Source organism: Hyla sarda, chromosome 2 (genome assembly GCF_029499605.1).
Source record: "Hyla sarda isolate aHylSar1 chromosome 2, aHylSar1.hap1, whole genome shotgun sequence".
Classification (NCBI taxonomy): Eukaryota; Metazoa; Chordata; class Amphibia; order Anura; family Hylidae; genus Hyla; species Hyla sarda.
Window position 1 is genome coordinate 220,218,308 of NC_079190.1, and position 26,451 is coordinate 220,244,758.

Here is a 26,451-nt window from a genome sequence, read left to right on the forward strand (position 1 = left end):
AGTTTTGCTTATGTGTGACACATTTATCATACTATCATAGGGGGCTGATAAATTTGGCTCACATAAGCAAAAAACAATAAATTACTTTTGAATACCATTTTTTTACCACACATAAGCAAAAACCAATAATTGACTTCAGAACACCACTATGCAGCTATGAAAAACAATATGCGATATACAGATATTATATAATATATATATATATATATATATATATAAATAAAGATACACAAGTTGTTTTTGTACTTTTTTTTTTACTTCTCATTTCAGATCCGTGTATCCTGTGGACTACTTTAGATTCGGAGGAGTACAGTGACCAGCTTTTTTTATATTTACTGTTAATAAAATGGTTAATGAGGACTTTTGGGGGGAGTGTTTTTTTGGAATAATTTTTTTTTAAACGTTTTGCATTATTTTTTTTCCATTTACTTGACAGGCTTAGTAGTGGAAGCTGTCTAATAGACTGAGTCCATTACTAAGCAGGGCTTAGCATTAGCCACAAAAACAGCTAGCGCTAACCTCTAATTATTACCCCAGTACCCACAGCCACAGGGGTGCCGGGAATAGCCGGTACCAACAGGACCGGAGCGTTAAAAATGGCTGGCTGGTGTTATTTAGGCTGGGGGGGGGGGGGGGGCAGTAACAATGGTCCTCGCCCACCCTGGTAATGTCAGGCTGTTGCTGCTTGGTTGATATTTGGCTGAGAATAAAAATAGGGGGAACCCAATGCTTATTTTATGCATAAATAATGAAATATAAAAAAAAAATAAAAATAAAAAGGCAAAGGGTCCCCCCTATTTTTATTCTCAGCCAAATACCAACCAAGCAGCAACAGCCTGACGTTACCAGGGTGGGCGAGGACCATTGTTACTGGCCTTCCCCAGCCTTAATACCAGCCTGTTACCGCTTAGGCCCAGGAGCACCATTTTGACGCTCTGGGCCTGTTGGTTCCGGCTCTTCCCCACACCCTTGTGGCATTGGGAACTGGGGTAAAAATTGGGGTTAGCGCTAGCTGTTTTTGTGGCTAATGCTAAGCCCAGCTTAGTAATGGACTCCGTCTATTAGACAACTTCCACTACTAAGCTTGTAAAGAAAAAAAAAGAAAAACACGTTTAAAAATATTCTTATGAAAAAAAAAAAAAAAAAAAACACTTCCCCCACAAGCCCTCGTTAACCATTTTTTATTAAACAAAGAAAAAACACTGGTCATCAACGTATTCCACAAGATACACGGATCTGAAATGAGGGGGAAAAAAAAAAAAACAGAAAACAAAAAATAGGTTAGTTAATATATTTGTTGATTAATAATTTTGGTCTGCGCTGTTAGGGGTGTGGGAAATAGTAGGTGTATAAAGCGTACCTGATCTTGTAGTAAAGTTGTATCAATGACGAATGTATCTGTGTAGTCGGTGAGGATAGTGATAGAACACAAATCTTTGCTGGATGCTTCTGAAAAGAGGGGGGGGGGTGGCAGTTAGTGATGTTTCACACTTGACATCTGGATTAAGCATACAACATAGAGAAGTGTACACCTGATGTGTTGTTACATAGAATTAATGCATAGGAATGCTTCTGGCAATCTGTTGCTATGGGAGATGCCAGATGGACGTTGCGCTAGTTTGCGCTCTAAAAGATATAAAAAGTAAACTATGATAAGCAAAGGAAGAGGACCAGTACTTCATGTAGGTAACACGAACCAGTTCTAGGAATTAATTATACACTGGGGGTAACACTTTGCAAGATAACAGGAGCATGAAATGCCTCAAGTGTGATAGGGCGGTATAATAATGCAAGGTATCGCTTTACCGATCTTTCATGTCCTTCCATCCAGTGGTGTGTCTCCACTACGGCGTAGATCCCGTGAGTTGCTGGCTGCTTGTGTTCTCCTGTAGTGCAGCGGGAGAACACGCCGGCCAGTGGCGTCTCAATCGAACTGCAGTGCGATTTCGGAGTCAGATGGTAAGCAGTGACGTCACTACTACGGCGGCTCCTGTGGTCCACAATACCTCGACACGTTTCGGAAACTGTAAGTCGGTTTCCTTTGTCTGGAGTGGGACGAAGGAAACAGACTTACAGTTTCCGAAACGAGTAGATAACACGAGCAGCCAGCAACTCACGGGATCTATGCCATAGGGGAGACACACCACTGGATGGACGGACAGAGCATGAAAGATCGGTAATGCCATACCTTGCATTATTATACCGCTCTATCACACTTGGGGTATTTCATCCTCCTGCTATCTTGCAAAGTGTTACCCCCAGTGTATAATTGATTCCTAGAACTGATTCGTGTTACCTACATGAAGTACTGGTCCTCTTACTTTGCTTATCATAGTTTACTTTTTATATCTTTTAGAGCGCAAACTAGCGTAACGTCCACCTGGCGTCTCCCATAGCAACAGATTGCCAGAAGCATTCCTATGCATTAATTCTATGTAACACCACATCAGGTATACACTTCTCTATGTTGTATGCTTAACCCAGATGTCAAGTGTGAAACATCCCTAACTGCCATCCCCCCTCTTTTCAGAAGCATCCAGCAAAGATTTATTGTGTTATATCACTATCCTCACCAACTGCACAGATACATTCGTCATTGATACAACTTTAGTACAAGATCAGGTATGTCTACTATTTCTCACACCCCTAACAGCGCAGACCAAAATTATTAATCAACATTCATTTTACTTTTAACACTACATACAGGGAAAGGTGTTTTTTTCTGATTTAGCTGCAGTTAGGGTTAGTATATTCCACTACTTCCACACCAGCGCTTGTGTAAACCAAATATATTTTTAATTAATATATTTATTGTCACCCGCTCGCACATCTCCCGCGCCGCACAACTACAACTCCCAGCATGCCCTTACCGTAAGCACATGCTGGGAGTTGTAGTTGTGCGGTGCGGGAGATGTGCGGGCAAGTGACAAGCTTGTCACATGCCGCAGGACTACAACTTCCAGCATGCCCTTACAGTAAGGTGGGGACGGGTAAAGATGGTCACTTGCCTGCACAACTACAACTCCCAACATGTCCTTACTGTAAAGGCATGCTGGAAGTTGTAGTCCTGCAGCGGGGACAGATGACAAGCTAATCACTCGCCCACACCACACAACTACAACTCCCAGCATGCCCTTACATTAAGGACATGCTGGGAGTTGTAGTCGCGCAGTGCGGTGGGTGACAAGCAAGCCAGGGAAGCGGGCAGTAATGCACTCTGCTCCCTGGCCGGGAAATTTCCCAGCGGGAAATTTGAAATTACAATGAACTCACGGCGACGTAGCAAAGGGAGCCCGGGTTGACATAACACTGCAGCCGCCCGGGAATCCCGCAGCCAGGCCGGGAGATATGCAGGAGCCCCAGTTTTTCTCCAGGCTTTCCCCCCCCCATTCTATTTTACCTCACCTGACTGCGCTCCGGCAGGCTCAGGTTCAGGCTGCGGGTCTTCCGGGACTGCAGTGCCTGTAAAGCATTGAAAGCATGCCGAGTGACGATCCCTGCTGGCTCCTCCTCTGCACGGCGTAAGGGACGTCACCGCCGCTACGGCCACTTTCACCCACTGCGGCTGCAGGGAATGACATCCCTTACGCCGTGCAGAAGAGGAGCAGGCAGGGATAGTCACTCGGCATACTTTCAATGCTTTACAGGCACTGCAGTCCCGGAAGACCCGCAGCCTGAACCTGAGCCTGCCGGAGCGCTTACAGGTGAGGTAAAAAAAAAATAAAAAAAAACGGGGAGAAATGCCGGGGAGAAAATCTGGGGAGAGCCAAGATAGGTGTCATACCACACCGTTGCATTGTTTTTTAATCCCCTACTGTAATATCAAAGTTCCCTCCGGGTCCCCCCACCCACTTGTCTCCCACCCGCCCATGCCGCATATCTCCGCCCTGCTACAAGACTACGATTCCCAGCATGCCCTCACTGACAGATGGGAGATATGCAGCGTAGATGGGAGACAAAAGGGGGGGAATGTAAAGCAGTGTCCCTGTCTTTGTAAGGATAGCAGGTAGAAAATATGACAAAGCCCAGGCGGCTGCAAAATGATGCCAGCCTGGGCTCCGTTATAGGGTTGTAATCATATTTCCCGCTGGAGCTGTGATCACGGCTGCCACCGGCAAATACAAAACAGCTTTGGAGAGCAGATTTTATAAGCCAGATCCGAGCTGGCTTACATTTACACTGTTTTGGAGGGGTTGCGACTTTCGCACTTGATAAATCCCTGACCACTGCAAAGTGGAAAATAAAATTCACTTTCCTAAACTCTTTTGTAGGTGCTTATGCGACTTTTTGTGCGACTTGTAAGCAAAAAAAAAGAGCTTTAAATCCCTTGATAAATGTCCCTTGATATCTTTAATATTAAGACTAACGGGGAGATTTAATAAAACATGTGTAGAGGAAGAGTGGTGCAGTTGCCTATAACACCCAATGAGATCTCGTCTTTCATTTTTAAAAAGACGTCTGAAAATGAAACAAGCTATCTGATTGGTTGCTATAGGCAACTGGACAGTTTTTCCTGTAGACAGGTTTTGATATATCTCCCCCTAAATGTTCAAAGGTTCCAAATACTTCAGTCCACCCGAGAGAGCAGACATCTAAAAGTAAATCTAACAGAGAAAAAAAAAAAAAAGAAGAAGAAGAAGACACCCACGTGCCACTCAGCATCCTCCCTAAGAAGTCATTTGGATAAATGCTCATGCCATTCAATGCTATAAGAGGGGTCTTAACAAAAAGGTATGGTCCAACATCTCTTGTTTGGGGAAAGAGAGAGACACAGAGAGAAGGGGCCACTTCTTCAAACCTAAGGCAGTTTAATTTCCTAGATTTCCACACACAAACACTGGAGCGGTAAGCGGTATAGCAAAGGGGTAGCATAAGATCATTTTTTTCTACCCTTTGTATGTGAACATTGACTTTATCAGAAATAAAGAGTTTGCCCCGGAACAGAAAAAATGGTTTAGTAATGTCCAACTTTCTAATTTGCAATGACAGCCTATGTTTTACCATAAGAAAATAGAGTCTGAAAAAATACAAAGCTTGTGTTTACACTTTAGAAAATCTAAAATGTACAAAAAAAATTAGTGTTAAAATAAATTTGTTCAATTGCTGTATGTTAGCCACTATGAATTTTACATTTTTTGTCTAGAGTCTGATGATTTTTTTGCAGTGGTCAGGAGTTTAACGCATTTTCAGTTTGGCACATCTTTTGGGACAAGTGAGCCAACTGTGGTGCAAATCTACACCAGCCTTTAATTGGCTTAATACTGGCAGTGGACAGCAGTAGTACGGAAGTACCATATGATCAGAACCATATTTATCACATACAATGCACCACACATATTAATGGGATAAAAAGACGTTCACCTACACCACTCTTGAATTCCCCCCATAATTTATATATATCCTTAACCCCTTAAGGACCGAGCCATTTTATACCTTAAGGACCGGAGCGTTTTTTGCAATTCTGACCACTGTCACTTTAAACATTAATAACTCTGGGATGCTTTTAGTTATCATTCTGATTCCGAGATTGTTTTTTCGTGACATATTCTACTTTAACTTAGTGGTAAAATTTTATGGTAACTTGCATCCTTTCTTGGTGAAAAATCCCCAAATTTGATGAAAAAAATGAAAATTTAGCATTTTTCTAACTTTGAAGCTCTCTGCTTGTAAGGAAAATGGATATTCAAAATATATTTTTTTTGGGTTCACATATACAATATGTCTACTTTATGTTTGCATCATAAAATTTATGAGTTTTTACTTTTGGAAGACACCAGAGGGCTTCAAAGTTCAGCAGCAATTTTGAAATTTTTCACAAAATTTTCAAACTCACTATTTTTCAGGGACCAGTTCAGTTTTGAAGTGGATTTGAAGGGTCTTCATATTAGAAATACCCCATAAAAGACCCCATTATAAAAACTACACCCCCTAAAGTATTCAAAAAAACATTCAGTAAGTGTATTAACTCTTTAGGTGTTTCACAGGAATAGTAGCAAAGTGAAGGAGAAAATTCTAAATCTTCATTTTTTTACACTCGCATGTTCTTGTAGACCCAATTTTTGAATTTTTGCAAGGGATAAAAAGGACAAAATTTTTACTTGTATTTGAAACCCAATTTCTCTCGAGTAAGCACATACCTCAAATGTCTATGTTAATTGTTCGGCGGGCGCAGTAGAGGGCTCAGAAGGGAAGGAGCGACAAATGGTTTTTGGGGGGCATGCCGCATTTAGGAAGCCCCTATGGTGCCAGGACAGCAAAAAAAAACACATGGCATACCATTTTGGAAACTAGACCCCTCAGGGAACGTAACAAGGGGTAAAGTGAACCTTAATACCCTACAGGTGATTCACGACTTTTGCATATGTAAAAAAAATATATATTTTTTTTTACCTAAAATGCTTGGTTTCCCAAAAATTTTACATTTTTAAAAAGGGTAATAGCGGAAAATACCCCCCAAAATTTGAAGCCCAATTTCTCCCGATTCAGAAAACACCCCATATGGGGGTGAAAAGTGCTCTGCTGGCGCACTACAGGTCTCAGAAGAGAAGGAGTAACATTTGGCTTTTTGAAAGCAAATTTTGCTCTGGGGGCATGCCGCATTTAGGAAGCCCCTATGGTGCCAGAACAGCAAAAAAAAAAAAACACATGGCATACCATTTTGGAAACTAGACCCCTCGGGGAACGTAACAAGGGGTAATGTGAACCTTAATACCCTACAGGTGTTTCACGACTTTTGCATATGTAAAAAAATATATATATTTTTTACCTAAAATGCTTGGTTTCCCAAAATTTTTACAATTTTAAAAGGGTAATAGCAGAAAATACCCCCCAAAATTTGAAGCCCAATTTCTCCCGATTCAGAAAACACCCCATATGGGTGTGAAAAGTGCTCTGCTGGCGCACTACAGGTCTCAGAAGAGAAGGAGTCACATTTAGCTTTTTGAAAGCAAATTTTGCTCTGGGGGCATGCCGCATTTAGGAAGCCCCTATGGTGCCAGGACAGCAAAAAAAAAAAAACACATGGCATACCATTTTGGAAACTAGACCCCTCGGGGAACGTAACAAGGGGTAATGTGAACCTTAATACCCTACAGGTGTTTCACGACTTTTGCATATGTAAAAAAATATATATATTTTTTTACCTAAAATGCTTGGTTTCCCAAAATGTTTACAATTTTAAAAAGGGTAATAGCAGAAAATACCCCCCAAAATTTGAAGCCCAATTTCTCCCGAGTACGGCGATACCCCATATGTGGCCCTAAACTGTTGCTTTGAAATACGACAGGGCTCCAAAGTGAGAGCGCCATGCGCATTTGAGGCCTAAATTAGGGACTTGCATAGGGGTGGACATAGGGGTATTCTACGCCAGTGATTCCCAAACAGGGTGCCTCCAGCTGTTGTAAAACTCCCAGCATGCCTGGACAGTCAACGGCTATCTGGCAATACTGGGAGTAGTTGTTTTGCAACAGCTGGAGGCTCCGTTTTGGAAACAGTGGCGTACCAGACGTTTTTAATTTTTATTGGGGAGGGGGGTTGTATAGGGGTATGTGTACATGTAGTGTTTTTTACTTTTTATTTTATTTTGTGTTAGTGTAGTGTAGTGTTTTTAGGGTACAGTCGCACGGGCGGGGGTTCACAGTAGTTTCTCGCTGGCAGTTTGAGCTACGGCAGAAAATTTGACGCAGCTCAAACTTGCAGCCGGATACTTACTGTAATCCTCCGCCCATGTGAGTGTACCCTGTACATTCACATTGGGGGGGAAATACCTCCAGCTGTTGCAAAACTACAACTCCCAGCATGTACGGTCTATCAGTGCATGCTGGGAGTTGTAGTTTTGCAACTGCTGGAGGCTCCGTTTTGGAAACAGTGGCGTACCAGACGTTTTTCATTTTTATTGGGGAGGGGGGCTGTGTAGGGGTATGTGTATATGTAGTGTTTTTTACTTTTTATTTTATTGTGTGTTAGTGTAGTGTAGTGTTTTTAGGGTACAGTCGCACGGGCGGGGGGTTCACAGTAGTTTCTCGCTGGCAGTTTGAGCTGCGGCAGAAATTTTGCCGCACCTCAAACTTGCAGCCGGATACTTACTGTAATCCTCCGCCCATGTGAGTGTACCCTGTACACTGTGGGGGGGGGGGGGGAACATCCAGCTGTTGCAAAACTACAACTCCCAGCATGTACAGTCTATCAGTGCATGCTGGGAGTTGTAGTTTTGCAACAGCTGGAGGCACACTGGTTGTGAAACACCGAGTTTGGTAACAAACTCAGTGTTTTGCAACCAGTGCGCCTTCAGCTGTTGCAAAAGCTACAACCCCCAGCATGTACGCAGCGGAAGGGCATGCTGGGTGTTGTAGTTATGCAACAGCTGGAGGCATACTACTTTGGCTAGGGATGCTGGGGATTGTAGTTTTGCAACAGCTGGAGACACACTGGTTTGCTACTTAACTCAGTGTGCCTTCAGCTGTTGCAAAACTAAAAACTCTCAGCAGTCACCGACAGCCAACGGGCATGCTGGGAGTTGTAGTTATGCAACCACCAGATGCACCACTACAACTCCCAGCATGCACTTTAGCTGATTGTGCAAGCTGGGAGTTGTAGTTACACAACAGCTGAAGGTACACTTTTCCAGAGAAAGAATGTGCCTCCAGCTGTTGCAAAACTACAAGTCCCAGCATGCCCATAAGGGCATGCTGGGAGTTGTGGTGGTCTGCCTCCTGCTGTTGCATAACTACAGCTCCCAGCATGCCCTTTTTGCATGCTGGGAGCTGTTGCTAAGCAACAGCAGGAGGCTGTCACTCACCTCCAACGATCCAGCCGCACAGGTCAGTCCCTCGTCGTCTCCGCCGCCGCCGCTGTTCCTGGGGCCCCGATCCCAACAGGGGCGCCGGGGATCGGGGTCCCCAGCACCCGGGGTGCACGTCCCGCACCCGCTCACGTCCTCCGGAAGAGGGGCGGAGCGGGTTGCGGGAGTGACACCCGCAGCAGGCGCCCTGATTGGTCGGCCGGTAATCCGGCCGACGAATCAGGGTGATCGTGAGGTGGCACCAGTGCCACCTCACCCCTGCTGGCTTAGGCTGTTCGGGGCCGTCTCTGACGGCCCCGATCAGCCAATAATTCCGGGTCACCGGGTCACTGGAGACCCGATTGACCCGGAATCCGCCGCAGATCGCTGGACTGAATTGTCCAGCGATCTGCGGCCATCGCCGACATGGGGGGTCATAATGACCCCCCTGGGCGATATGCCCCGATGCCTGCTGAACGATTTCAGCAGGCATCGGGGACCGGCTCCGCTCCAGATGGTTGCGGGGGGCCGGTAAAACACATGACGTTCTCATACGTCATGTGTCCTTAAGGACTCGGAAATGGAGACGTATGAGAACGTCATGTGTCCTTAAGGGGTTAAACATGTATTCATTCATTGTTTAAGGAAAATCCCTACTGTCCATGACAGGTGGTTAAATGACTGGCAGCTCCTGCACCCACTCCCTACACAATGATCGCCAGGCTACTCTAGAAAGATGTGTTAGTGATAGACAAGTGGATACAAACCTGGAACCTGCATTGATATGGTTCTAGATATGGCATTGATTATGTAACATTTGAAAGGAGAAAACCATAAAAAGGGTTCTTAACTTACCTAAAAAAACTATCAGCTACATGTGATCGTGTTCTGTCATCCAAAGGCACAGACAGGCATACTTGTGTTTCAGGAATATCGGAGACTGACTTTTTTGCATCAAAAAATGCATGAAACAATATAAACCTGCACAAGATAAACCACAGATTAACCACTTACAATTAAACCCAAGCTATGCTTAGGGCACAGGTCAAGGTCAATACAGTTTGGTCCAAGCAGAGCACAGGCTCGTCTAAATGGATTAAAATAAATAACTGAACACATAAAATTGAAGGCACCCGAGTTAAGCCACAACTAGATTTACGTACACTTAAACCAGACAATAAAAAAAGTGATATTTTCAGGAGGTTTATTCCAATCTTAATAGGATTGTTAGGAGGTTAAAATATTTTCAAATACACATTTTTTTTGTTTAATTTAGCATTTTACATGATTTACAAAACAAGGGAACAACAGACAATTAAAATTTACAAAAAGGAGCACTAACCCTTCCCCCACACTACATCCCAACCCTGTGTATTGGGGAGAAGGAAATAATAATTTCTGAATTAATTTTCAATGTTTTCAAAGTAATTTTAAAATAAATTGATTATTGGGATAAGAAATGTGTAAGATAAAAAGGACTTACCGTGCAATGTCCATGACCTGGCTCTCTTCTCTCTTCACCTGAGCATTGTCAATGATGCTGGTAAGACGAGGAATAATCCATTTCCTCAGTCGGAAGACAAAATGATCATTTCTGCGAATGTAAAAAGACATAAGGAGAGATTGCTCAATATTAGGAGAACTGGCTATATATCCAAAACTAGTTTTATTAATAGCAGCAAATAGGAGATTTTTTTTGTACTCACCATAAAATCTCTCGTATCCTTCACTGGGGGACACAGAGACCATGGGTATTATGCTGCTGCCACTAGGAGGCTGACACTAGGCAAAAAAAAAAAAAAAGAAGTCGGCTCCTCCCAGAAGGATATACCCGCCCACAGGCACAGAGCTTATCAGTTGTGTCAGAAAGCAGTAGGAGAAGCCAAACCACAAAAAGGGAAAAAACGTCCAAAGGCCAAAAGTAATAACAGGCAACAAACAACCTGACCAGGTTGGGCGGGTGGGTGCTGTGTCCCCCAATGAAGGCTACAAGAAAGATATTTTAAGGTCAATAAAAAATAAAAATCTCCTTTTCTCGGTCGCCTTATTGAGGGACACAGACAATGGGACGTCCCAAAGCAGTCCCTGGGGTGTGAAAAAGAACCACCAGAGAAGGGAAGGTCAGGCCAGAGACTGAGCCATAACTATTTGTCCAATAAAGTTGACGAGGCTTGGAGAAAACCAGGAAACCAGAAACCAACCACCCGGAAGCCCCCCGCAAAACATGAGGAGCGAGCCAGGACCCCAAAAAAGGAAGGAACTGTGCAGGGACTGGAATCCGACAGGCAACCAAATAAGACAACAAATGGTCGCCCTGGAGGCCTGCAGGACCGAAATCGATCCTGGCAGGAGAGTGGAAAACACCTCTGATGAAAAGACAAGACGCTGGCCCACCAAGGCCTGGCCGAAACGCAGAAGAGAGATAGATAAGAGAACCCCTAATGCAGAGATTCGTCCAAGTAAGGCAAACATGGCGAGAAAACTCCACTCCAAGAAGAGAAAGGCGACAGAGAAGCTGGAAGGGAGAGCCCTGACTGGAGTCCAACCGCAACCATAGGGCAGAGGAGAGGGAACAAGAAAAATAAAAATACAGCTGAGCACACCCAGCAAGAAGGCAAGGCTCAGAAGTTGGATACCAGAGCCGCTAGAATGGGACAAAGAAATAAAGCAAAACTCCAAAAAGGCCAATCAAGTAGGGGACTCCAATGGTCGGAACGGACTGGAACATCGAGAGAGAGTATGAAGTAAGGCCTCTATGTAGGCTAATAAAAAAAAAAAAAAAAAAGTCACCTTGCCTGTCCGGGCTGAACCTCGATAGCAGAGACCCAATAAGCTACCCCCAAGCCGGTAGCGGAAGGGTTCAACGAGATGGCTGAATCAACTACAGGAGGAAGCATAGAAGACAGACAGCACTCTGCCTAGAAGAGGAGGAGAAATGCAAAGACTGCTTGTGAAATAGCGGAAACCTAGGAAACTCCACCCAAACTCCAGAGGGGGGGGGGGGGGGCAAGCCAAGATGTATGAGCAACGGTAGGCATCCCAAAGTAGGCAATACTAGTGCGTAGCCGAACCACTAATACACCCTTTCCATAGAAGGAAAAATGAGACGGAGAAAATACCTTGACATGAAGGTACCTCTGCAATGGCAGAGACACTAAACAACTCCACCCATAAGGAAGGAAAATAAACGGCTAGAGCAGGCTCCCTGCCACTGTGTAGGCTACAGCAGGAAACACGCGAACCACTGGCACAGAGAGGCCAATGATATCCCCCCCCTCCAAGGGGGAAAAAAGGTGGATTCCATTGCCACAGAGCACTGTAGGAATATGCAGGGTCACCCACTGGATCCCTCATACTAGGAACCAACTCTACGGCAAACCAACGGGACATCACCCATGTAAATCGGATGCTGCTGCCTTAGAAGGTACCTTGCAACTGCAGGGACATAGCTAGGTTGTCTCCAAGGACGTCTGGGAAACCTGGGTGCATGGCGGGAAACCCTCCCGACAACACCCACATGCGGCAGTGCACCAGGACTGCAGGCATGGACATCATGTCCTTCTTGGACATCGCAGAGGGATTAATAACAAAAGTCAACTTTGACAAATAGCAAGGTACCGAAGCTGCAACCACGGGTGCTATAAGGGTGGCCGGTGGCTGAATGTCATTTCCTGTGCAAACGCACAGAGAACATCCTGTAGATGTTGTCCTTGGAGGGATCTGAACCCAGGACCCCGGCATTGCAAGGCAACAGTGTTAACCACCCTTGGCGAGCAACTCTGGTTACAGTCCCCAAGTGGGAACCTCTGGCATAACTGCACACCCCAGCGAAAATGACTAATGGGGTGCAAGGGAAAGCTGGGAAAACACGAAAGAGAGGTTACTCATGAACAGGGGCGAAAAGCACCTAGTGTGGACTCTAGGTCCGCAGCCTATTTGAGCATAAGGGTACAATGCACAAGGCTTGTGCCACATATATGAGCAAAAGCCAAGCATTCCAACATGTGAGGTGCACTGAGCCTGCAGAAACAGACCTATCAGTCACACGCCTAGGGCAAGGGAAGCAAGCTTCAAAATCGGCCCCCGTTATGAAAAATGTATTCAATATATGGTTCCCGCATAGGGGACATAGCAGATATTAAACTGATAACAGATACTACACTTGATCTTAACCAACAAGCCAAGGATCAATAAGAATGCCCTGAAGGCATACGAGGAAGGCAGTGGATCTGAGGGAAAAAACACACTCCGCCGATGCCGCCTGCAGGAGGCCTACAGTACAGTAAACAAAGAAGCTCTGGCCGCATGGACGGGGTGAAGGCCACACGATCAGGCCGCCGGGCGCCTGGAAAAAGAAGGCGCACTGGAAACTGCGCCTCCCGAGCAGCTGCTGCAGAGACTAGGCCGTGGACTGGATGCATGTCGTGGCCAGTCCCATTTCCACTGCTGCCCTGTCCAGCCACGTGGCACTGGAGACCCTCTGTCTAAAGAGGGTCAAGTCTGCAAAGTAATAACATGTGGCCAGCTCACTGAGCCTGGCCGCAATACAGGTCTGACAGATGCGGCAAGACTGCTAGTGGGGGAACAAGATCCCTTCAACTCGCCGACCAGGCGTGTGGCAGCCACAAGGGGAGCAGAGACCTGCTGCCCCAGAGACACAGGCAGCAAGCAGAGTCTCTGAGAGGAGTTATGAAAAAAAAACACGTCCAGGCACAGAAAAACAAACAGAGTGCGGCAATGGGAGAATGGACGTGGGGAGGGGGGGAATTGTGCCCACCACGTGGCGCCAGAGGACATGAGGGGACCGGCCCAGCACAGTCATGTGTAGTGGCGGCTGAGGAGCTGTGCACGACAGAGAAGGGGGACCCAAGGGGGAGAGAAGGGAGGGGCTGAAGATCATACTCACCCGCGGACTCCATCTTCTCATACTCACCCTTGAAGTCATCATTCAGCTAAAGGCCGCACTGCATCGCGCCAAGCTGCCATAACAAGGCGGGCAGGGGCAAGTGGGAGACCAGGACCCAAGGTACTACCGCCAAGTGCTGACCATTGGCGATAAGAAGTTAACGGCCCATACTTTATTCACCAGGCCCCTTTGTCGCATGTGGGAGATCAGGTAGCGCCATGCTCCTGTCGCCCAACCTAGTAATAAAGTAAAAAATGCTAACTAGACGTACCTAGCTAGAAAATAATAAGATAGAAGACCAGGTCTGGAGAACTCCAGACCTGTGTCTGCCTCCTAGTGACACCAAGCTAAAACTGATTAGCTCAGTGCTAGTGGGCTGTTATATCTTGCTGGGAGGAGCAGACTTTTTTTGCTTAGTGTCAGCCTCCTAGTGGACAGCAGCATAATACCCATGGTCTCTGCGTCCACCCCAATAAGGCGGTTGAGAAAAGCGTCATATGGACAGAGAATTAAGATATTGGTACTAGTTATATATGAGTAAAATCAGTAATGATCGTAATGATAGTAATAACTTCGTCAAATTTTTTTTTCCCTAGCAGGTCACAATCATGACAAAAAGACATGGCTTTTTAAAGATTATATGTCAAGCCCTACATAAAAAAAGAGATAATAAACCAGAAGTCAATCACTGGGTTAATTAAAAGGAGATTTGTGTTTACTTACGGTAAAATCTCTTTCTCGGAGGATCCATTGGAGGACACAGACTGTGGGTGTATGCTGCTTTCTCTAGGAGGTGTGACACTATGGTAATAAAAAAGGTCGGCTCCTCCCAGAGGGATATACCCGCCTTCAGGCCCTGAGCTAATCAGTTTAAGTTCCAGAGCAACAGGAGGAGACCAACAGGTCAAAGAAAAACCCAAAACTGTCCGAGAACCAGAAGAAAGAACATAACTGAACACACCCTCGGACAGAGAACCAAAGGAAACCCCAAAGAGGGCGGGAGCTGTGTCCCCCAATGGATCCTCCGAGAAAGAGATTTTACGGTAAGTAAAAAAAAAAAAATCTCCTTTTCTCTATCGGCTCCATTGGGGGACACAGACTGTGGGACATACCAAAGCCGTCACTTGGGTCGGCAGATAAGCAGTCAGGCAGATGGCCGATCCACTGCCGCCTGCAACACTTTACGATCCAGACTAGCATCAGCCGATGCAAAAGTATGAACTCGGTAGAACCTCGAGAAAGTGTGCAAAGACGACCAGGTAGCCGCCTTGCAAATCTGCGAGGCCGAGGCTCTATTCTGGAGAGCCCAGGATGCCCCAACAGAACGGGTAGAATGAGCCACAACCCTGAAAGGAAGAATCTTCCCCTTACAGCGATAGGCTTCCGAAATGGCGGACCGAATCCACCGAGAAATGGTGGACTTGGAAGCAGGTTGTCCCTTGCGACGACCTTCCCTAAGGACGAAAAAGGAATCACACTGACAAAACAAAGAAGTGATTGAGAGATAAGAGCAAACAGTTCTGCACCTTAGGATGAGAAGGAGCAGGACAAAAAGACGAGAGGACAATTTCCTCATTGAGATGAAAGGCAGAAACCACCTTAGGCAAAAAGGAAGGATCTGGCCGGAAAACAACCTTGTCCTGGTGGATCACCAGAAACAAAGAACGGCAGGAAAGAGCTGCCAATTCAGACACCCTCAGGATGGAGGTGATAGCAACAAGAAACGCCACTTTCCAAGAAAGGAGGCAGAGGGACACCTCTCTAAGAGGCTCAAAGGGTGCACCCTGGAGGGCACTCAGAACCAAATTCAAGTCCCATGGAGGAGAGGGTGACCGATGAGGAACAGCATGCGCCACTCCTTGAAGGAAGGTCCGGACATGAGAATTAGAAGCCAGGGGCCGCTGGAAAAGAATAGCAAGGGCCGAAACCTGACCTTTAAGGGAACTGAGAGACAACCCCAGTTCATTACCAGACTGCAATAAGTAGAGAAGACGGGGAACCGAGAAGGTTACAGGGGATAAGTCCTGAGCTTCACACCAACGAAAATAAGACCGCCAAGTACGGTGGTAAATTCTTGCGGAGGAGGGCTTACGAGCCCTGAGCATGGTGTGAATGACTTGGGAAGAGAACCCGCGGGCCCTCAAAACCGTTGTCTCAACCGCCACGCCGTCAAATGCAGCGACTGTAAATTGGGGTAGCAAAGGGGACCCTGAGAGAGCAGGTCCGGACGGAGCGGAAGGCGCAGTGGAGCGTCGTCCAGGAGCCTGACTACGTCGGCGTACCACGACCTTTGGGGCCAATCTGGAACTACCATAATGGCGGGGATGTTCTCTATTTTGAGCTTCCTCAGAACCCTGGGAAGGAGCGGAAGGGGAGGGAACAGATAGGGTAGGGCAAACCCCGCCCAAGGAATCACTAGGGCGTCCACGGCCAGAGCCTGAGGGTCCCGGGACTTGGACACAAAAGGAAGGATCTTCCTATTGTGTCGGGACGCGAAGAGGTCCACGTCCGAAATGCCCCAGAGGTCGCAGAGTTGCGCGAAAACCTCTGGATGAAGAGACCACTCGCCAGGGTCGGGTGAGGACCGACTTAGGAAGTCTGCTTCCCAGTTGAGCACTCCCGGAATGTGAATCGCCGAAATGGCCGGAACATCCGCCCAGATGAGAATCTTGGTCACCTCAGCCATGGCTGCCGAGCTGCGAGTGCCGCCTTGTCGATTTATGTACGCCACGGCCGTGGCGTTGTCCGACTGGACGCGGACAGGATTGGACTGAAGCCGGGACTCCCAATGAAGAAGACAAAGAAGAATCGCCCGTAATTCCAATATGTTTATCGGAAGAAGGGCCTCTCTGGGAGACCAGAGTCCCTGAACCGTCCAATGCCTGAACACACCACCCCAGTCCGACAGGCTGGCATCCGTTGTAACAACCTGCCAGTGAAGGGGAAGGAATGACCGCCCTTAGAGAAGAAGGGGGGGCCACCAGAGCAGAGACTGATGGACCCTGCGAGGGAGAACAGTCCCGGTTGACCATCCACCCGAAGCGATCCAGAGAGTGTGGAGAGTGACGTCCACATTCTCCAGAGTCTGGGCTCTGGTTGAAGCCTTGATGAGAAGGTCGTCCAGGTAGGGTATCACAGAGACTCCCCTCAACCATAACAGGCCCATCACTGGCGCAGGGATCTTGGTAAAGACCCGAGGAGCCGTGGCTACGAATTGAAAATGCCCCTCCGGAACCGCAAAGCAGAGGTACCGATGATGGCCTGGAAATATTGGCACATGGAGGTAGGCATCCTTGATGTCCACCGATGAAAGAAACTCCCCTTGTTCCAGGGACGCCACCACCGAACGGAGAGATTCCATTCGGAAGTGGCGGATAAGAAGATGACTGTTGAGACTCTTGAGGTCTAGGATTGGACGCACAGAACCGTCCTTCTTGGGAACCACAAAAAGATTTGAATAGAAACCCCGAAACCGTTCCCTTGGAGGAACGGGAACGATAACCCCCCTGGAGAAGCAGTGACTGGAGAGCCTCTCGAAATTGCTTCGCCAGGGAAGGAGACATGGGGGCCCGGGATCGAAAAAAGCGATCCCTCGGAAGGGAGGCAAATTCGATTCGGTAACCGTTGGACACCATGTCTCTGACCCAAAAGTCCTGAATGTGTGAAGTCCAGATGTCTCGAAAAAGTAAGAAGCGACCTCCCACCTCAAGCAGAAGTGGGTTTGCGGTTGCCTGATTTGGGCGCAAAACGGCCGGACCGGTTGGAGTCCGACTTCCAAGACGGGCGCGCCCGGAACGAGGGAGCCTTCTTGTCCCGCAAAGGCGCCTGCCCGGACCCTTTGGAGCCAAAGGTCCGAAAGGACCGAAAGGAAGAGGACTTCCTTTGGGAAGTAGGGCGAGCCTTATTTTGAGGCAACAAGGAACTTTTACCTCCAGTCGCCTCAGAGATAATCTCATCAAGGCTCTTGCCAAAAAGACGGCCACCCGTAAAAGGAAGCTCAGTGAGAGACCTTTTGGAAGCGGCATCCGCATTCCAAGCTTTAAGCCACAGAGCGGCGGAGAGCCGCTAGGTGACCCACAGCAAAGGCAGAACAACGGGCTGACTGCATGGAAGCTGCGCACAGGAAGTCCCCAGCTTTAGAGCATTGGAGAGCCAGAGCAGATAGATCCTCTGGGGGGGATGCCGCTAAGATATCCTGATGGAGCTTTTGGCACCACTCCGACAGGGCCTTGGACACCCATGTCGAGGTGAAGATGGGAAGAAGAGAAGAGCCAGCTGCTTCAGAGGCAAACTTCGCTAAGGATTCTACCTTCTTGTCCATGGAATCCTTGAAGGCAGCGGCATCTGCCAGTGGCAGTGTAGTCGCCTTAGAGATCCGGGAGATTGGTGGATCCACTGAGGGAGGGGAAACCACCTTAGCGACAAAGTCCTTGTCAAATGGATAACGTTCTTGAATTGACTTGATTCCCGGGAACCTCTTGTCTGGATGTTTCCATGTGGATTCCAGAATGTCGTCAAAGTCAGCGTGAGAGCTGAACCTTTGAGGTGCTGGCTTAGCACGATGAAAGGATACTCCTGGAGTGACATCCGAAGATCCTGGGTCCTCTAAGTGAAAGGTGACCTGACCGGGTACACGGTTCTGGCATGGCAGAGCGGCGACTCCGAGAACGTCCTCTGGAGGAGCGATGTTTGTGCCCAGTTGACAGGGGGGCGGGACCCACAAGGGGAACGCCCACGTCTATCTGAAGACTCAATGGAAGAGTCAGACGAGGCACCCCTAGTACGCTTGTGAGAGCGTGAAGTATGTGGAGACGAGGAGCGGGCCCTCTCAGAGGCCCTGCGAAAGGAAGACCCCTTCAAGGCGGACACCACTTCCCGGGAGACCTCAGCCACCGAACGGGAGACTTGGGTCAAGTCAGCCATATACTGGGTCAGGGAAGAAACCCAGGCTGGTGGAGCGGCTGAATCCACCGGAACCGAAAGGGCATCAGGGGGTACCAGGGGGTCTGGGGGAACAGTGGAGCAGGCAGAGCAAGTGGGCTCAGTAGAGCCAGGCATCTTGGTATTACAGTGCTTACAGACACAATAAGTCACTGACGAACCATGTTTCTGTTTAGAGGGAGGAACAGCTCTGGGTACGGACATAATGAGAAAAGAGACAGGAACTTTCTCACCCTAGTCTGTGTCCCCTGGCAGATGCAGTGAGGAGAACTCGGCTCCATGCAGCTAGAGTGTAAGAAACAGGCTAGCCAATAGAGAGAGAGGGGCGTGCCTGAAGCAGAGGCACTAACTAATTGGCCCCTTCTAACTGAAAATCACGCCCACGGCGCTGATTGGAGACTACTTTGCGCCTCTGAAGAACTCCGACAGCCTTGTGGGCGGAGCTATAGACTGGCCGAGAAGAAGCTGTAATGGCGCCCGCTCCTTGTCCCAAGCGCACATGTCAGCCGCATATGCGCTCGGGGAAATAGAGCGGGCGGCCTATACGGAGAAAGTGAAAGTAAGCCGGCGCAGAGAGCACTCGGCCCGTACCAGCGCCGCGGCTGTCAGCCGCCTATAAAGCGCTGCGGACACAGCCGCAAGTAACCACACACACACAGTGAAGTGCCCAATGTAAAACATAGATGACATGCCCCCTAAGGTGCCACTGCTCCCCCAGAATAAAAGTCCAGCCCCTGTATAAGTCAGCCCCATAACCTGAAAGGTGGGCCAAAAACAGGGGATCTCCAGAGGTTGCAAGACCGTACCTAAGGAGAAAAGGAGGGGGGGGGGTACTTACCTCAGTCAGAAGAACTCACCTAAATGAGTCTTCAGTGAAGACTTCAGTCAGATTTAGATAGCTGCATCACGCCTGGCTGCTATGCGTGAGCGAGGCGAGCAGGGAAGTAGGGGGACCCGGACCCATGAGGTACCAACCCAGGAGCTGACCGTTGGCGAGGGGGGGGGGGGGTGAACAGCGCATATACGCAATGTCTGTGCCCCCTTACTCGCAATGGGGAAACAGGGAACCGGAGTCCCTGAGTCCCCACCTGAAAACAGGAAATAAAAAGGAATAAAAAAAAAATAACACGTCCCTATACTAGGAAAACAAAAAATCCAGAAGACCTGGTCTGGAGAATTCCAGACCATGTCCAATTCCTTCAGACACTAAGCTTAAACTGATTAGCTCAGGGCCTGAAGGAGAGTATATCCTGCTGGGAGGAGCCGACCTTTTTTATTACCATAGTGTCACACCTCCTAGAGACAGCAGCCTACACCCACGGTCTGTGTCCCCCAATGGAGCCGATAGAGAAATATAGATAACTAGAAGCAACAGAAACCAAATAGTAGTACTAACAGAAACCCTATAAGGGCATGGAATTTAAGGACAGTTTTACAAATGGTTATTCAAGTAATGTAAAAGGGTACTCCAGTCATGAACAACTTATCCCCTATAGACAGAATAGGGGATAAGTGTCTGATCGCGGGGGGTCCGACCGCTAGGCCCATCGGATCTCCTGCCCAGAACCCTGGCTCTCCCCATGCATAGAGTGGGCACTGCTCCGTGCACAGAGCTGTGTCGAGCACCGCACAAAGTGGTGGCTGAAAAGCCCCTCCATGCATCTATAGGAGAGGCGGAGATACAGCGCTCATGCACGAAGCCCTGCTGGCCCTCACTGCACGGAGCCAGTGGTATTAGTTACATCATATACGTTTTTGTTAACGACAGGTACACTAAGTTTTAGATGCTTTGAACATTTTTTCTTAGAAACTATTTTTTACAGCACTCTTTTACCCGCTTTCTGTACATGCACTAAACACCAAAAAAAAAAAAAACACAAAGCACACTTACATGTTTTCATGCTCCTGGTTTTCCTTTTGTCTCTTGGTGGTAAAATCCAGACAGGAATCAAGATCTGGTGTAACAAACATGCTCTTCAACCAATCTATGTATTTTTGCAGAGCAGCTGGTTTAACATGTTGCACCACCTTCCATACGCTGGACACCACTGGGTATCCTTGGTTAGTCAGTGAGGAGAAGCCGATAAGAACCGTCAGTTGCTTCTCGGCATCATCACAATTTTCCAGAAATGCAGCAACATAACTTTCCATCTCTGGGGCAAATTTAAAACGATCTGCCGGCTATAAGGGGGAAAAAAAAAAAAAAAGGAAAGATAAATACCCATAAATCCGATATCCTATAATCCTTATCACTGGCACATTTTCTGTCCTATTTCATCATAATATTTCATGAGAACAATACAGCAGAATCCAGCCTATCACTTGCAAGATCCAGTATTGGTGGCAACTCCAATTATGGTTATTTTACCTCTTAAATGGTATGGTGGAGTTTGACAGAAGGCGGAGGTTGCAAGGTCACCATAAAAAAATAAAACTATTCCTGTTGCACGGATGGTTTCTTTTTGCTCAACTCTCTTCACAAATTTTTTTTTATCAAAAGTGATCAAAAAGTCTAATAAACCCTAAAATAAAACCAAGTAAAATCTCAACTTTTCTGTAAAAAAATATAAAAAAAAACCTTGCCAGTTTGAGTCGCATAATAAAATAATACCGTATATACTCAAGTATAAGCAGAGTTTTTCAGCACGATTTTTCGTGCTGAAAACGCCCCTCTCGGCTTATACTCGAGTGAACTCTCCGCCTGTCAATCCCTGCTCAGTGGTCTTCAACCTGCTGACCTCCAGATGTTGCAAAACCTCTGGAGGTCCGCAGGTCGAAGACCACTGCAGCCTTCGTCATCATCCAGACCTCCCCCTTTTAGTTTTCTACTCACCTCCCTTCGGTGGGAAGGAAGGGTGAGCTGGTCCGGGCCATCTATGCTGCAGGGACCGTCTGGTGGGGAGGGTTAGTTGTTCCGGGCTGTCCATTTCAGCGGGGGGGGGGGGGGGGGGGGGGCGGCCCCGGACTAGTGACATTGCCTTGACGACGATGCGCATTAACGTTCCTGTGCGTCGTCGTCAAGGCAACGTCACTAGTCCGGGGCCGGTGCGGACCTCCAGTTTTGCAACATCTGTAGGTCCGCAGGTTGAAGACCACTGATGAAGGGATGGACAGGCGGTGATGATGAAAAGGTGGGGGGGGGGGGATGATGTATTTCCCACCCTAGGCTTATAGTCTAGTCAATAACTTTTCCTGGGTTTTTGGGGTGAAATTAGGGGCCTCGGCTTATATTCGGGCAGCTTATACTCGAGTATATACGGTAATAAAAATAAAATAATAAAAATAATAATCAAACTATGATGAGAAGGCAAAAAATAAGTTTTTGTTAAGCAAAAAATATTAAGACACTGCTTTTTTTTCTATATAAAGTTTACTTAATGACATAGAAATCCAAACTTTCTTACCTGTGTTGAGACAACATGGTCCCCGTAGCGTAACATGATATTTCTACGAAGTATCATTTTTAGCTGATCATTATCCAGAAAAGGCAAAGATGCTCCAAGAAGCCTATAACACATGTAACTAAAAGAGACAGACCTAGTTACACAATAGAATAAACCATGTATGCATGACAAGGTCCAAAAAAGCATTTTTTCCCCCCAAAACTTGCAAACTTTTGCAAATTATTTTATAAAGGGCAACATGATTCACACCACATAAGGGCAACATAATCACTGTTTTGTACATTTCAGTGTTAAAGAGGTTCTCTATTTTTAACTGAAGCTGGCCAGCCATTTTTCCTAACTATTGTTCCGCTGTTATCTTTGGATGAATCCCATTTGGCCATCCATTTCTATCACAGCTGCCGGGGAAACCTATTAGATGCTAGTCATGTAAACTAATATCCAAACAGGTAATACATGGATAGAGAATGCTGGAGCTGCTCTTTGTCACCAGTTTTCCCAAACTGGCTTACTGGTGAAATGCAAACTGATGGAGACGCCGCTGCAGTCCAAATGCACTAGATCAAAACGGGACTGTACTCAGTATTTGTCACTGGATGAAGCCTTATAGCCTATCACTAGGAATTAATTTGCTTCTAAGTAACCTAAAATAAAAAGCTTTGACAGATACTCTTGTGATTTTATATAGTACAATAAATAAATTGAGTCAAAAAAATATTGCTGAAAACATACACGCATGGTCCAGACTGTTCTGCCATCAAACCAAGCTCCACGACTTCTTTCCAAAATAACTCAAAAACCTCTTCTTTGAGGGCAATCTTCAGGACATCCAGAGCTACTCCTGGCAGGCACTTTTCTTTCTTTACAGACCTAGCAGCTATTTTTAACAACTCCACCAACCTGAAAAGGAAGATAAAAAAGGTGAAGACGTACACCTACCCAATTGTTTAGCTACAGCTGCAGAATCTCCTTCTGTAACACACAACATAGTACTGGATTTTTGGGGGGTCTGATCTTCAAAAACAAGCCAAAGTTTTCTCTTACTTTGGGATGTTCTCCGGTGTAATAATTGTAGATGTTCCAAGTAGCTTCTTTAGTTTACTAGGTTTGAGAACTCCTGGAAACTTCTGCAGTCCAACAAGAAGCAGGTGCAGCTGCTCAGGGGAGCTGAATGCTGAAGTAAGATCTTGCTGCAGAACCCCGAACAGCACTTCTTCAAATGTGGATTCTGGAATCTGAAGAGGTTATATAGTTTATTGTTTTGAAGACAAAATGGGTAAAAATGCTTGATGCCTAAACTTTACTATTGCAGTAATTCATTAGGTCCATTACACGTGCTGATAATTAACCCCTCCCTGGTGCAATAATCCCCCCCCCTTCAGTGATGACACCGCTGCTTTGTCGTCCGATTGCCTGGCTAATGAATGTTCATAAAGCTCAGTCTGCCTGCTAGCTCCTATACCCAGCTACTTCGCCACTGCACCAGGAGGCAGCACTACTCTGCTTTACATCCAGAGCCATCTTAGACTGTGGAAGCAGCGCATGTGCAGTAGCGGCAGTTAACAGCAAGCAGGCAGGTGAAGCTTTATGAATATTCATTAGCCAGGGCATCCGGGGGGCAAAGCAGTGATAAATTCACCATATACAAGGGGCTTGGGAACACCTATCGAGCACCAAGTCTGGCGATTTGCATATACTGGAAAAAAAGGTTTACGGACGATTGAAGCCACGGATTTGGCGGTGTTATGTTTAATTTTCACCACTATCACCCACACTACAAGTCTGTACCAACAGGATAGTGCTGGGAATACTGATGACAGATTCCTTTTAACCCAGGAGTCTCAAACTCAACTAAACTGGGGGCCACTGGAGGTAGCGGCTGGGTGAGGCTGGGCCGCATGCGCCCTTCACATATAATGTCCTCATCATGCGCCCCTCAAATATAATGCCCCCATCATGTGCCCCTAATCCAGCAACAACTAACTCCCCCCCACCCCCCCCATTCCGCCTACCCCCCTGTGGTAATAGCATGAGCTGACGGATGATCGGGAGCTACTGCTGGGGGGGGGGGGGGGGGACATTAGGTAGGCAGCAGTTTCCCCACATTAGGTAGCCTTAGCACAGATTCCCCACATTAGGTAGCCTTAGCAAAGTTTCCCCATTCCTACATCTGCCTGCGGGGACTTCCTGGCGGAGGTGCGCGCTATAAGTGACCTCGCACGCGCTGTGCAGATAGCATAGATCAATGTAATGCATTAGCATTACACTGATCTATGTAAGCCATCTAATGAGGTCTTATAATAGGCCCCTAAGGGGACCAAAATTTTATTTTTTTTTAAAGTAAAAAAAATAAATAAAAAAAGGATTTGAAAAAATATTTAAAAAAAAATTAAAACCATCTTTCACGTTTCAAACAAACACAAAAAAATTTAACATATTTGAAATCACCACATATATCACCACACGTATAATTGTCCAAACTACTAAATTACTACATTTCTGATCCTGCATGGCAAAGCGCAAAAAAATCTAGCTCCAAAAATTGCTGACTTCTGGTCACACATCACATTCCCAAAAAATGTTTATAAAAAGTGATTAAAAAGAGAACTACACAAACTACAGCTAATGGCGCATAAAATAAACCAGCTCCATAGGCGGAAAAATAATAATGTTATAGGGGTCAGGAAACGGTAATGAAAAGTTGTTTTTTTTTATGCCAAGATAATAATTTTTTTTTTTTTTTAAACCATTAAACAAAACCTAAATTATCCAAGTTTGGTATCTTTAGAATCAGACAGACCCATAGAATAAAGTGAGCACGTCGTTTTACCGTATTGTGAACAACAAAAAAATGATTTCCCCACCAAATTGCATAATTCCATTTTTTATTTTGCCCTACATAATTTTTCTGCCTTTGTAATACATTATATGATTATATATGACAAAAAAAAAGCATGCAAATGAAAATTGCAACTTGTCTTACAAAAAATAAACCCTAACACAACTGATTACAACGTTGGAGAAAAAAAAAAAAAAAAATGATGGATCTTAGAAGGTTAGGAAGAAGGAAACATAAGCCACAAATCAAAATTTGCCAGGTCATGAAGGGGTTAACAAGTTATATGTTGTGGTTGCTATTGACCACAGGATTCAAATGGTTAAATGTCCAGGACTGGATTTATCTTAGAACTTGGCTGTTGTAGGTGGATGGGAGCTGCAGTAAACTCATGCAGCTAGAACTCATTTGAGAGCAACGACATGTGACGAGTTAACAACTTAAAAGGGTTATCTAGCAGTTGAAAACCAGAGCCGATTTCTTTAAATAAACAACGTCACCCTTGTCCTCAGTTTGTGTGTGGTGCTGCAACTCAGGGGTGGGGCTGCTTCTGAAAGAAACCAGCTCTGTTTTTCTATTCTTGGATAATTCCTTTAAACACAAACAGCTCAGCTCCACCTCCTAAACACTTATAACACTCAGAAAGAGGGGATTTTATACCAACTGTGGCACTGGTATGTAATTTCTATATGCAATTCAGTGTCCAGTGTGGATGTCCCACAGGTTCCAGGGGATAACATTTAAAGTGTACCTGTCACTTTGAGGGTATGTTCACACTGTGGAATTCCAGCGGCATTCCACAAGTAGAATTCCGCGCTGTGAACATTATCATAAGTGTGAATGGGTCTTACGCGAGACCAGTTTACACTGCGGAATTTCAGCGGCAGACAATTCTGCTGCTGAAATTCTTCCATGCAAAGAAACAACATGTTCATTCTTGGCACGGAACTCCACGAGTACTGCATAGCCGTCAATGGTGACAGCGCAGTGCCCTGCGGTCCTACTGCCCTAGAGTATCTTCGACGGTGGCCGCCTGACCGAATCTACGCAAGCGGAGATTCCGCAGTGTGATCATACTCTCAACAAAATTTTCATATGTCCTAGAGATCACTGTCTGAATGTTTAGACCCCCACCAATTGTTAAAATGTGCACGTAGAAAAAGTGCAGCTGACCAGGCCAATCCTATTGACTTACATTGTAAGTTTGTCTGGCTTATTGCACTCTTCTGCCAGATAGTTCTAGCTATTAAGCGTAGTCTGAACAGTTTTTTGAAGTGACAGTGCTAATTTAAATGGGCACTGTCAGATTCAAAAACTTTTTATATGTTGTACATCTTGGCAAAAACATTAACCTTTCTAATATACTTCATAAGAAAATTGTATTTTCTTTTAACCCCTTAAGAACCAAGCCCATTTTGGCCTTAAGGACCAGAGAGTTTTTTGCACATCTGACCACTGTCACTTTAAACATTAATAACTCTGGAATGCTTTTAGTTATCATTCTGATTCAGAGATTGTTTTTTCGTGACATATTCTACTTTAACATGGTGTTAAATTTTTGTGGTAACTTGCATCCTTTCCTTGT

At 46.2% G+C, this 26,451-nt stretch overlaps 1 protein-coding gene and 1 non-coding gene across 2 annotated transcripts in view; both read right to left on the reverse strand.

Moving 5' to 3' along the window:
• The window catches only part of MYBBP1A (MYB binding protein 1a), an 88,153-nt gene that overhangs the window by 41,350 nt on the left and 20,352 nt on the right, over window positions 1–26,451 (reverse strand). The window contains exons 6-11 of the mRNA XM_056556412.1: window positions 23,075–23,265; window positions 22,763–22,930; window positions 22,031–22,148; window positions 20,518–20,807; window positions 10,263–10,373; window positions 9,635–9,760 (exon numbers count right to left, since the gene is read on the reverse strand). Of these exons, the coding sequence (XP_056412387.1) occupies window positions 9,635–9,760; window positions 10,263–10,373; window positions 20,518–20,807; window positions 22,031–22,148; window positions 22,763–22,930; window positions 23,075–23,265 (1,004 nt within the window). The remainder of the gene's footprint in view (window positions 1–9,634; window positions 9,761–10,262; window positions 10,374–20,517; window positions 20,808–22,030; window positions 22,149–22,762; window positions 22,931–23,074; window positions 23,266–26,451) is intronic.
• Window positions 12,784–12,971, reverse strand: LOC130359994 (U2 spliceosomal RNA). Its single transcript, XR_008890515.1, has one exon. It is a non-coding gene; the product is annotated as a U2 spliceosomal RNA (small nuclear RNA).